Source organism: Notolepis coatsorum, assembly GCF_963971535.1.
Source record: "Notolepis coatsorum genome assembly, chromosome: 3".
Classification (NCBI taxonomy): Eukaryota; Metazoa; Chordata; class Actinopteri; order Aulopiformes; family Paralepididae; genus Notolepis; species Notolepis coatsorum.
The window spans coordinates 165,284,819-165,298,513 of NC_140167.1; the positions used below are offsets into that span (position 1 = coordinate 165,284,819).

The 13,695-nt window shown below is 47.9% G+C and overlaps 1 protein-coding gene across 1 annotated transcript in view; it reads right to left on the reverse strand.

Annotated features, from left to right (window-relative positions):
• The window catches only part of kcnh7 (potassium voltage-gated channel subfamily H member 7), a gene marked incomplete at both ends in the record, with an annotated part of 441,898 nt that overhangs the window by 34,581 nt on the left and 393,622 nt on the right, over window positions 1-13,695 (reverse strand). The window contains one exon of the mRNA XM_084311424.1: window positions 12,181-12,386. Coding sequence (XP_084167550.1) covers window positions 12,181-12,386 — 206 coding nt within the window. The remainder of the gene's footprint in view (window positions 1-12,180; window positions 12,387-13,695) is intronic.

Genomic DNA, 13,695 nt, shown 5'->3' on the forward strand with positions numbered 1-13,695 from the left:
TTGTTTTGTTCTGGACTCAGCTAAGGGAGGACTGAACTGCACTGCCTCTGTGTACTGTTGGACTGTTGTTGATCTCTCTCTCTCTCTCTCTCTCTCCGTTTCCACTCAGAGTTGGAGCTGGGAGTATCTGCAGAGCCGCAACGGCGTCAACGCCGATTCCTTTGGTGAGTTTTGGAACCAAACCCTTTTTGGATTATCTGTTTTTGTGTGTTTGGATAACACTGACGAGTATCGTTTTTGTTTGCACTGGACTCAGCTAAATTGTATGTTTTGGATAACACTGAAGAGTATCATTTTTGTTTGCACTGGACTCAGCTAAATTGTGTGTTTTGGATAACACTGAAGAGTATCGTTTTTGTTTGCACTGGACTCAGCTAAATTGTGTGTTTAGGATAAACACTGAAGAAGTACCGTTTTGTTTTGTTCTGGACTCAGCTAAGGGAGGACTGAACTGCACCGCCTCTGTGTACTGTTGGACTGTTGTTGATCTCTCTCTCTCTCTCTCTCCGTTTCCAATCCGAGTTGGAGCTGGGAGTATCTGCAGAGCCGCAACGGCGTCAATGCCGATTCCCCACCTCTAACACCGAGAGGATCTGCAGAGCCGCAGATAACTCTGCCGAAGGCAGTCTCCTTTTTTGTTGTTCAGAACTGTTACTTGACTCTTTTTGATTCTGTAAATAAATACGCCCTAGTGTTTGGCTAACTCTGAACTACCTGTCTGTGCCGTGCTGTTGAGGTCGGTTTCAAACCCTAACATTACGACCCGACCATGACGACCTCAGCCGACACAGACAGAGTCAGAACAGCGTTGGCGGTCCAGATTGAATTAACCAACGACCACAGCCTACAGTTAGGTGCGGCTGCGGCTGCTGTACAGGAGCTCCGAGCCCAGGTCCTGCCTATTCAGGAGTCCCTTGGCTCTCTGGCTACCCTGCAGACAGCCCAGGGTAATCAGCAGGCTGATATTCTTCACCAATTGCAAACTCTGAGTGAAGCATTTAACGCCCTGCTTGTAACAACCATCAAATGCACACAGCACACACACCCACACGCACACACTCACTCAAACAAACAACACACTGCAGCACCCACTCTCCACACTTTAGATCACACAAACACACTTTACACTTTATATTTATTGATAAAGGATTTGCACTACAACTCGTACACCTACTGTGAATTGTACCTAAATTGCACCTCGTCCCATTTCTGCCTTGCACTATATAGTATTGTATATTAGTACACTGCACAGTATTGTATATTGTATGGTAACTACGTCTATTCTGCATCGAACATTGTACATATGTCTAAACTGAACACTGTGACCTCATCTTTTTACTTCTAATTTTACTATGTTATTTTATTTCATACTTATCTTGTCTTGCACAGTCTCTGGAGCGTAACAGTAAGAAGCATTTTGTATAAAAGTATTCTGTACTTCTGTATGACAAATATTAAAGAAACGAAACTAAACCCCACCTGCTTCAGGAGTCTCGGCCAGAGCACCACCCGCAGCTGTGGCAGGCCCCGTGCCTCCCGATCCCGCACCTCGGGAGCCCCGTCTCTCCGAACCACGGTTGTTCAATGGTAACTTCGAGGATTGTGCCACATTCATCATGCAATGTGAGTTGGTTTTTCTTCATCAACCCAGCCGATTCACTTCAGAGGGAGCCCGAGTGGCTTACATGACTAACCTGCTCTCAGGCCGGGCAGCACAGTGGGTTACTGCCTCCTGGGCAATGGGGGCTGATTTCTGTTTTTCCTACCCAGACTTCGTGGCAGAGCTCCGCAGGGTTTTCCACCACCCAGCCCGTGGCCAGGACCCAGGAGCTCGGTTGGGCACCTTCCGGCAGGGCAGTGGCGGGGTCACCGACTACGTGCTGGAGTTCAGACTGGCGGCAACGGAGAGCGGTTGGAACGATCAAGTGCTTCGTCTCACCTTCATGAGGGGGCTCAACGACGCTGTAAGGGACCAGCTCGGGACCCGTGAGGAACCTGAGTCCCTCGAGGACTTATTCAGCCTCGCCATTCACATCGACGGACGCCTCCGGGAGAGAAGGCGTGAGAGAGCCCGACTGGGACCTCCAGAAGTTCCCCAGACCCCCCGCACTCGTGACGGTACTGCGGTCCGTCCTGCTCCCACCACAACTGGTGGTTCCTTCCCCTCCCGTTCGGTGCCCGAGGAGGAACCCATGCAGCTGGGACGCTCACACCTTAGCCCGGCTGAACGGGAGGCCAGGTTCAGGTCCGGCCTTTGCCTCTACTGTGGCCGGGATGGGCACCGTATCTCCAACTGCCCCACCCGGCCAAAAGACCAGGCTCGCCGGGACCCCGGGAGATCCTGGTGAGCCGTTTTTCTCGTTCCCAGAACCGTGCACCACCTAGTCGTCTGATGAGCGTCACCCTGGCCTGGGCGGACCAACGGGCGACGGTGGAGGCACTCATCGACTCGGGTGCTGACGAGAGTTTCCTGGATTTCAAGTTTGCTACCCAGGCCAACATTCCGCTAGAGGTCCTTGTGAGACCCTTGGAGGTGTTCGCGTTGGACCAACACCGCCTGGCTGACATCACTCAACGCACCTGTCCAGTCCTTCTCACCATTGCTGGTAACCACGTTGAGAGACTCCAGTTTTTCATCACCAGATCCCCTCTTGTCCCAGTAGTCCTGGGCAGGCCCTGGCTCGCGCTGCATGAGCCCCACATCGCCTGGTCCTCCGGTACCATCAGGGGGTGGAGCTCCGCCTGTCATGCCCAGTGTCTTCAGGCGGCGTCCTGTCCCTCGCCCCGGAGCCCCCTTTGTGAGCCGCCCCCGGACCTCTCGACTATACCCCCCGAGTACCACGACCTCGAGGAGGTTTTCAGTAAGTCCCGGGCTCAGGCCCTTCCGCCTCACCGGCCTTACGACTGTGCCATCGACCTCCGCTCAGGGGCTCCCCTTCCCGGCAGCCGCCTCTACAGTCTGACCGTCCCTGAGAAGGCAGCGATGGATCGATATATCTCTGAGTCCTTAGAAGCAGGACTCATTCGGCCTTCCTCCTCCCCTGTGGCGGCCGGTTTCTTCTTTGTTGGGAAGAAGGACGGAGACCTTCGACCCTGCATCGACTATCGCCAGCTCAACGAGATCACCATTAAGAACAAGTACCCTCTTCCTCTCATGAACTCCACCTTCGAGCCTCTCACCCAGGCTACCGTCTTTACCAAGCTGGACCTCCGGAGTGCCTACCATCTGGTCCGTATCCGAGAGGGCGATGAGTGGAAGACCGCCTTCAAGACTCCCAGGGGCCACTACGAGTACCTGGTAATGCCGTTCGGCCTCACTAACGCTCCGGCGGTATTCCAGGCGCTCATGAACGACGTCCTTCGTGACATGCTGGAGGAGTTTGTGGTGGTATACCTAGACGACATCCTCATTTTTTCCAAGACCCTCGACGAACACATCCAGCATGTCCGCCGTGTGCTGGAGCGCCTCCTCCACAATCGGCTCTTCGTCAAGGCAGAGAAGTGCCGATTTCACTCCGACTCCGTCGATTACCTGGGCTTCATCGTGGAGAGAGGCTTGACCCGAGCTGACCCTCGCAAGATCCGGGCCGTGGAGGAGTGGCCGGAACCCACCTCTCGGAAGGAGTTACAGAGCTTCCTCGGGTTCGCCAACTTCTACCGAAGATTCATCCGGAACTACAGCCAGGTGGCGGAACCACTTACCAGGCTAACCTCTCCCGCCCTGCCGTTCGACTGGTCCCCAGCGGCGTGTGCTGCGTTCCGCTCCCTCAAGAAGAGGTTCACTACCGCCCCGGTCTTGCTCCATCCAGACCCCAAGAGACAGTTCATCGTAGAGGTGGACGCCTCGGATACTGGACTAGGGGCTATCTTATCTCAGCGGTCGGCAACGGACCAGAAGGTACATCCGTGCGCCTTCTACTCACGTCGTTTCCTCCCTGCCGAGAGGAACTATGACATCGGCAATCGGGAGCTGCTGGCGGTTGTGGCTGCCTTGGAGGAGTGGCGTCATTGGCTAGAGGGGGCCGAGGAGCCATTAACCATTTGGACGGACCACAAGAACTTGACGTACATCCGTGCTTCCAAGCGCCTCAATGGCCGGCAGGCAAGATGGGCCAGCTTCCTCAGTCGGTTCGACTTCTCGCTGATGTTTCGCCCTGGTTCCCGCAACACGAAGGACGACTCCCTGTCCCGGTTACACTCCAAGGGGGCTCCAAACACTGAGGACCCGACTCCCATCCTCCCAGAGGCCAGGGTGGTGGGAGTGGTCACCTTGGGCATCGAGGGGGTGGTAAGGCGTGCCCTACGCTTCCATCGCGCTCCAGGCAATGTACCGGTTCATCGCCTCTTCGTCCCCGACTCAGTCCGGTCCCGGGTCCTCCAGTGGGGCCATACCAGCCGGTTCGCCTGCCACCCAGGCGTTCATCGCACGTTCTCCTTCCTGGCTCGTCGATTCTGGTGGCCCACCATGAGGAACGACGTCAAGGAGTTCGTACTGGCCTGCGCGGTCTGCGCCCGCAGCAAGGCCTCCCACCAGGCACCCTCCGGGCTATTGCAACCGCTTCCCATTCCGAGCCGCCCTTGGTCCCATGTGGCGTTGGACTTCGTCACGGGTCTTCCTTCTTCCCAGGGGAACACGTGCCTACTGACCGTGGTGGATCGGTTCAGCAAGGGGGTTCACCTCGTGGCCCTTCCCAAGCTTCCCTCGGCGGCCGAGACGGCGGACCTCCTGACACGCCACGTGTTCCGCCTCCATGGGTTTCCCCAGGACGTCGTCTCGGACCGGGGGCCCCAGTTCACTTCCCAGGTATGGCTGGCTTTTTGCAAGGGATTGGGGGCAACGGTCAGTCTTTCCTCTGGTTATCATCCCCAGACTAACGGACAAACGGAGAGGATGAACCAGAGCGTGGAGTCTGCTCTTCGGTGTGTGGCTGCCGAGAAACCCGCTTCTTGGAGCCATTTGCTTCCCTGGGTCGAGTACTCCATCAACTCCATGGTCAGTTCCGCCACCGGCCTCTCGCCTTTTGAAATTTCCCTGGGCTACCAACCCCCTCTTTTCCCTGCACAGGAGTCGGAGGTGGCAGTTCCCTCCGTACAGGACCATCTCGACCGGTGCCATCGGGTCTGGGAGATCGCCAGGACTGCGCTGCTCCGGTCATCGGAGCACGCCAGTCGTGGGGCTGACCGGCGCCGGGTCCCTGCACCGACGTACCACCCTGGGCAGAGGGTGTGGCTGTCTGCAAAGGACCTTCCGCTTCGGTCCTCGGCCAAGAAGCTTAACCCCTGGTTCGTCGGTCCTTTTGAGGTTCTGAAGGTACTCAGTCCGGCGGCGGTGAGTCTTAAGCTTCCTGCGTCCATGCGCATTCACCCCATTTTCCATGTGTCCCGGGTTAAGCCTGTCTCTCTCAGTCCCCTGATGCCTCCTGCTCCGGACCCGCCTCCTCCCGAGATGGTGGACGGACACCCCCAGTGGCAGGTCGGCCGGTTGATGGGCGTTCGACGGCGGGGTCCGGGGTTCCAGTACCTGGTGGACTGGGAGGGATACGGCCCGGAGGAACGGAGCTGGGTCTCCCGCCAGCTCATCATGGACCCCGGCCTGATCACCGACTTCCATCGTGCCCATCCGGACGAGCCGGGTCGGGCTGGTCGCCGGGTGGCTCCCGTGGAGGGGGGGGTACTGTGAGGATTGGTTCGTTCCCCGCCACACGCTCCTTTAAGGTACTGTGTTTATTGGTGCATTCCCCGCCACACGCTTCTGGAGCGATTACCAATTCCATCACGCACCTGTCATAGTTTGTGATTAGCACTCCAGAGGCTTCATATACTGGGACCTTCTTTCAATCGATGTCGGGTCGTTTTGAATACTACTGCTTCTGCCTGCTTTCCCCCCGTTGTTGTGCCTCGTCTACTTTCCCTCCAGGACATCTTTGGATTGCCGCTGGTTAATATCTTGATCCTCCGTTTGGAGCTGCGCCTCGTTGCCCGCTTTACGCGTTTGCGCTTTGGTGAGTTTTGGAACCAAACCCTTTTTGGATTATCTGTTTTTGTGTGTTTGGATAACACTGAAGAGTATCGTTTTTGTTTGCACTGGACTCGGCTAAATTGTGTGTTTTGGATAACACTGAAGAGTATCGTTTTTGTTTGCACTGGACTCAGCTAAATTGTGTGTTTTGGATAACACTGAAGAGTATCGTTTTTGCTTGCACTGGACTCAGCTAAATTGTGTGTTTAGGATAAACACTGAAGAAGTACCGTTTTGTTTTGTTCTGGACTCAGCTAAGGGAGGACTGAACTGCACTGCCTCTGTGTACTGTTGGACTGTTGTTGATCTCTCTCTCTTTCTCCGTTTCCACTCCGAGTTGGAGCTGGGAGTATCTGCAGAGCTGCAACGGCATCAACGCCGATTCCCCACCTCTAACACAGAGAGGATCTGCAGAGCCGCAGATAACTCTGCCGAAGGCAGTCTCCTTTTTTGTTGTTCAGAACTGTTACTTGACTCTTTTTGATTCTGTAAATAAATACGCCCTAGTGTTTGGCTAACTCTCAACTACCTATCTGTGCCGTGCTGTTGAGGTCGGTTTCAAACCCTAACACATATTGCATATGCATTTGCATAGATGTAAAAATATATGTTAGCTTATGTTATTTTAACAAATAATTTTAGTTTATCAGAACCCCATATTACTCCATCAATCAATGATCAAACCATTCAAGTAAATAACAAAGAATAATATCATCAAATACAAGCTATGACATTAAGTTTGTTCAAAACCTTTTTGTCACAGTCAAGAGGGGCAGAACTAACAACTGTGAGCTGCAAAGAACACGTGGGACAGATGTAGCAGATGTTACAAAAACAAATGGCTGCACACAACCTTGCAGAGGCCATACATCCAACTAATGGAAGATAGTTTAATTAACTTTAATTCATCATCATTTTAATTAACATATTGCAGAATGGGTACAGTACAGTACAGCTCAATACACACAATTGTTAAGGGGATGCAGACCAGAGAAAGACTTTCGACTTGTTTACATCAGGGTCCCCCATTTTCAATTCGTAATGAAATTGCTATTATGTGTCTGCATGAACACACAACTGTAACTGTACTCAAAAATAACAAAATAAGGGTTGTCTCAGTTCACAACTATATTGGTCAAGTTTTGGGTGGGACTTGTTTGCGTCCCTACAGCTTCTTATTCAATTGAGCGAGATGCTCGGTTATGTCACACAGCCAGTTTGCATCTGACAGTTCAGACAATATTTCTTCAACCCTTTGTTACCTATTCCGCCTGGATCTTTTTTGTATTTTGGGCTGTAAAATTGTCAAAGAATGTCTGAGGGTTGTGCTTTTGGCTTTTTTCCTTTGTTACTTCATCAATACCTCAGATGTTCAACATACATGTATGTGTAAGAATGTGTAATAACTAAGGCTGTCAAAGTTAAAGCTTTATTAACGCATTAACCCACAATTATTTTAATGCCACTATTTTTTAACCCAAGATTAATGTTTAAATTTTTTTATTTTTTATTTTTTTTCAGGGCTCTTGGGGGGGCACATCAAATGACGTGGCGGGCCACATTTGGCCCGCGGGCCGTGAGTTTGACACCTATGCTCTAGACCGTATTTTTGTATGAATGTGTGAATGAAAAAGTAAAACGTTCCTACATCCTGAACGATAGATAATTGATGTTGAATGGGCCATAGTAATGTCAATTTAGCAATACAATTTAAAAAGTTATAGCCCTGCAAAGAAGGTGAACATCTCCATAGACAAATAGTGCTGGCAGAGAGGGGACAGCGATGGATATAAGCTCCGGCAGAGAATGGGTTAATAATAATAATAATAATAATAATAATAATAATAATAATAATAATAATAATAATAATAATAATAATAATAATAATAATAATAATAATAATAATAAACTATTTGTATAGCACCTTTCATACAAGAATTGCAGCTCAAAGTACTTCACAGCTATAATGTAGACACAAAATAGAAAAGAAATTGCATACTGGGTGCATTCTTCCTGTTTCTGTATCCTCATCATTATTGTTATCATTACAACATCAATACTATTTAAAAACAACAGTTTACAGTGCAATAGACCACCGCAACACTTCCGACATTCTGAAATCATGGGAGAGAGAGCTCGGGGAGAAAATAAATTAATGTGGATGAGAGCCTTGACATTACTGGATTGTCCAGAGTTCTAGGTTCATCAATCTGTGCATGCAGAGTTGGGGAGTAGGTGCGAAAAAGTTACTATAGCACGGCCGAGAAAGTGCCGATCGACTTGGGATTGGTCTCTCCGTGTTCAGGAGACTCAGGCATATAAAAGTCTATTGGATCATGTCTCCAGCACCCCCACAGCCGTAGCTACAACCATTTAATGTCAAGGCTCTAGGGCTGAGCCCAAACGTTCGGACCTTCGTTTGTTACGTTGTCGTTCGAATTCTAAATCAACATTTGAATTATTATTATTATTTTTTTTATCTACTTTTTCTCCCCCTTTTTTCTGTATTTTTCTCCCATCCCAATTTAGTCGTTATGCCAATTCCCTTCCTGGTCATTGCGCACATTTTCCCCCACTTGCCGACCTAGGGTTGATAGTTACTATCACATGTCCTCTCCGATACATGTGGAGTCAGCCAGCCGCTTCTTTTCACCTGACAGCGAGGACTCTCACTGGGGAAGTGTAACGCGTGGGAGGATCACACTACTTAGTAGAAAAGACTCACGCACATCCCAAGTATAGTCACGGGTGCTCGACTCAAATAGATATGTAAGGTTGTGGAAAAAAAGTCAGCACACCGTCTGCCGTGTTCCCAAGTTTAATTTACTATAACACTATAACGTTTCGGCCTGTGGCCTTTGTCAAGGACACCGCTGTTTACAACGACCAGGATACACACCCCACCGGCTTCCCACCAGCCAACACTGCCAATTGTGTTAGTATGGATGACCGACCAAGCCGGAGGTACCGCTGACAGCTGGATTCGATACCAGTGTCTCTGCGGTGGTAGGCAGGCACTTAGTCCGCTGCGCTACCCAGCCACCTGAATTTCTTTTTTTTAATAATTCTTTTAAAATGTTTAAAAAAAATTTAACACTTTAATCGCCGGGGGTTAAATTCATAATTTACCATCCCTCGCCAGCCCTATTTAACATGGAGAAGTTCCCCTTCTTTGCAGGGCTATAACTTTTTAAATTCTATTGCTAAATTGCCATTATTATGGCCCATTCAATGTCCTATATGTATTGTTCAGGGTGTAGCAACGTTAAACTTTTTCATTCACATATTCATACTAAAATATGGTCTAAAGTATAAGTATGTTTTTATCGTTTTCTGCAGCTTTCTTCAGAACGTGATTTATAGCCCTAAATGCATTATATTGATGATCAAATACAGTTTGGTAGGAATCTGTGCGAGATAAAAAATTTCAAATGGACGTGCTTCTAGAAGTTTCTACGTATCATCTGATGATGACCGGATGGGCGGGGGATCGTTTATAATTCCGTGGGCAGCGTTAGATGATTCATCCAGAGTGGGTCATATGTTCATCAGAGCAGTTAGTAAAGAACACGTTAGAATATAACGCTGAATCTTACCGTGGTTCCTCGCGCCGCTGGCAGATGAGCGTGGAACAGAATTTTTTCTATTATGGGATGGAGAAATGCCAGATCCATTTCCAGGTTGTATAATAGTATATGTCCAAATCATGTTGTTTTTTCGAGTTATTTGCACCGATCGATGTTCACTGTATCAAGACGGAGTCTCTCTAACGATAGCGAGTGGCCGGACCACATATGGATGAGCACTACAGGTTCAAAAGTTAATATCCGGTTGGCGATCTGCCGATCGGCCACCAGATGGCGCTCTTGAACCGCTAGAGAGTTGAGAGGAGATCAGCAGTGTGTCTCAGGGCTCCGGAAAGGAAATATGATTTCGATGACAGATTTTTGAAATATTGACATCAAAGACGAGTTACGGCGTCTTCGGCAGAATGAGCATGGCTAGGAATGTTTCAAGTTTCTTTAATAGTTGTCATACAGAAGTACAGAATACTTTTATACAAAATGCTTCTTACTGTTACGCTCCAGAGACTGTGCAAGACAAGATAAGTATGAAATAGAATAACATAGTATAGCATGTAAATTAGAAGTAAAAAAAATGAGGTCACAGTGTTCAGTATAGGCATATGTACAATGTTCGATGCAGAATAGACGTAACTGAGTTACCATATAATATACAATACTATGCGGTGTACTAATATACAATACTATATAGTGCAAGGCAGAAATGGGATGAGGTGCAATTTAGGTACAATTTACAGTAGGTGTACGAGTTGTAGTGCAAATCCTTTATCAATAAATATAAAGTGTGTTTGTGTGATCTAAAGTGTGGAGAGTGGGTGCTGCAGTGTGTTGTTTGTTTAAGTGAGTGTGTGCGTGTGAGGGTGTGTGCTGTGTGCATTTGATGGTTGTTGCATAGTGTTTATTGTTCGTTTAGCAGCCTGATGGCCTGGGGATAGAAGCTTCTTCTGAGTCTTTCTGTGCTCGCCTTAAGACTCCGGTATCGCTTGCCTGACCGCAGCAGTTCAAAGAGGCAGTTGTTCGGGTGGCTCGAGTCCTTAATAATTCTCTTAGCCTTCCCCCTGCACCGCTTGTTGTAAATGTTCTGGAGTGTGGGAAGCCCCCCTCCAATTGTGCGTTCGGCTGAACGTGTCACTCTTTGTAGTCTGCTACGGTCTTGTGCAGTGCTATTCCCAAACCAGGAGGTGATGTTGCCAGTCAGGATGCTCTCTATTGTACATGAGTAGAAGTTCCTAAGGATATTCTGACTGACTTGGAACTTCCTTAGGCGCCTGAGGAAGTAGAGGCGTTGTCGTGCCTTCTTCACAACACTGTCAATGTGTGTGGTCCATGTCAAATCCTCGGATATGTGGGCTCCGAGGTACTTGAAACTGTTCACTCTCTCAACCGGTGCCCCGTCGATGCTGAGGGGGCTGTAGTCCTTGACCCCCGACCTCCTGAAGTCCACAATCATCTCTTTTGTTTTGCTGACGTTCAGGGAGAGGCAGTTCTCCTGACACCACTGTGACAGATTCTCTACCTCTTCCAGGTAGGCCCTCTCGTCGTTGGCAGAGATCAGGCCCACCACTACTGACGAGATCCGGCATTTTCGGCGGTTAAAGTGTTAATATATTTTTTTTTACATGTCTATTCATTCTGTTTAAACCAATGGGGTTTTTCTTCACAGTTGCAGATAAAGATTAGGCTTTGGATTATGTATGTTGACGAAACTGAGAAAGATGATTTAATAAAAAAAAATCAGATTCATTCATTAATCAGATTCATCACTTTATTCAAATTGAGGATTTAGTTATTTTATTTTTTTATCCACTTTTTCTCCCCATTTTCTATTTTACTCCCATCCCAATTTCGTATTATCCAATTCTTCCCTCCCCTGTCTTGAACGTTGTTAGAACGTTCCTGCTTCTGCCGCACCGGCGTCACCAAACCGACCTGTAGGAGTCGCTGTCCACAATGTCCAATCCCCACCCACCGGCTTTCCCACCTTTAACACTTGCCAATTGTGTTAGTATGAGCGACCGGCCAGCCGGTAGCAATGCCGAGAGCTGGGCTCGAACTCAGCATCTCCTGCGTTAGTGGCGAGCGCCTTGCCCACTGCGCCAATCAGCCGCCCTTAAATTGAGGATTTAGTTTGAGGATAAAAAAATAATATATATATATATATATATTTAGATTATTATATTTATAAACGAAGGTTCGAGCGTCCGTTTGAAAAACCCTGACGAAGTTCGAAGCCCAAAAACAGGCTTCGGGGACAGCTCTATACAAGGCTCTCATCTCATCCACTCTTCCATGAGCTCAATGTGAAGCAGAAGCGCAGTGGTCTATAGGGAGGTGTAGTGGTTACGTCATTGCGTCATTGCATTGATAGAAGAGAACTCATTTTGTGCAAAAATGGAAAGCTTTTCAATGTCCATGCGGAAGAATTGTTACAATAGCCGATAATCCATTTCCCCAATGATAAATCTCTATATACAGGTGGAACAACCAGTGACGTCAGACTACACCTCCCTATTGCTGTGTCTGAGAAACGACACCAGTGGGTGAATAGTGTAGCGGCCTCTTGGCATCAGGACCCACCTTGACGTCGTCTTCTCTGAGGTTGAACGTCAGCTCCAGGTTGGTGAGGAAGAAGTCTGCGAACTCTGGGTACATGTCCAGCACCTCCAGCAGCTCCTCCCTCTGGATGGTGTGCAGGTCACAGTAGCTCAGCGCTCGCACGTCAGCGTTGGACTTCCCAGGCTTGGCATAGAGATGGATCATTTCTCCAAATATGTCGTTTTTCCCTTGAAAGGAAATGGACAGAGCCGCTCGTTAGATTATTCGGTAAGGGGCTGAACAGAATTTTATTTAACATTTTATTTAAACTCGAAAGGCAACCGAGGTTTCCCTCATTTACAGTCACGTCGAGTGTACATACATAAATAAGCAAAGCATACAAAATCACACAGCATATAAAATCATAACAATAACACAACAAGACGAGGTAAAGAGAATCTCAAGAGGGGAGAATCTCCAGCGGACTGTTGGAGTTCATTCCATGAGCTAGAGGGGCATCATAGCAAAAAGCAGGTTTACCCTGTTCCAAGCAAACTCAGGGGACCTTAAGGACCAGCCAGTCACTAGAATGGGTTCCATAGGTTCCACAATTCCATTCCAATAATGATGTAGTGTAAGGAGGTAGCTTACCAATAAGGGCCTTAATTAACCTCTTAAGCCCTAGCCATATTTTCAGAAAATTCGCCTAAAAGTACATACCCAAGTAAATGGAAAATTGCTCCACTTCTACAACGCTATTTGCATGTTCTTGGTATCTAGGGATAATCTATGGACCTCAGGGAATGTATTCCCACGTATTATCAGAAATATTGTGTCTGTTACTATGCTTGAGTAAATTGTAATGAACCAAAGGAGAATATAAATTATTATTATAAAAATAAAAATCCATCTTTGACGGTGAATAACACCATGCTAACATTGACCAGACGTGAGATCAAGTGTACAAAAAATCTAAGCAAATGAATAAAGGGCAGATGATTTACAGGGTTTTTATGTAGATACAGTACTGAATTCTGCCATCCGGACACATGCAATCCTAAAAATGAATATAGAATATCAGGCCTATGAATGACCTTATTATGGCCAAGTCATACATCTATGGATCTCATCTTTCCAATGGCAGAGTTCAATCTGGATTTAGTACCACCAGGCACCCGTAACAGGGCAGCAAAGACTGTGAATGAAATCTATTGTAAGTACAGTTACTTTTTTGTAATGAAAAAATGCTCAAACAAACTACGTTCTATTTCATGGCAATAACGTTCAGGTTTGTTCGACCCATGAGACATACTCACGAAAAATAGCGTACAAATATTATTCTGCGCCAGACTGCTCCAAGTTTGACAGGGGCTGGCCGGAGCTGGGTAGTGTAGTTTTATGAAATTCGAAAGCCCTAGGTCTCTTCTTTCATAGGACTACACTCACGTTTGACTGTGCCATTTCCTTGCGTCAATATCCGCCGGTTTCTGACTCAATGCGCTGAGAATTCTATAAACTCATACGTATTCATATAACATTTGAAATCATTGGTAAACA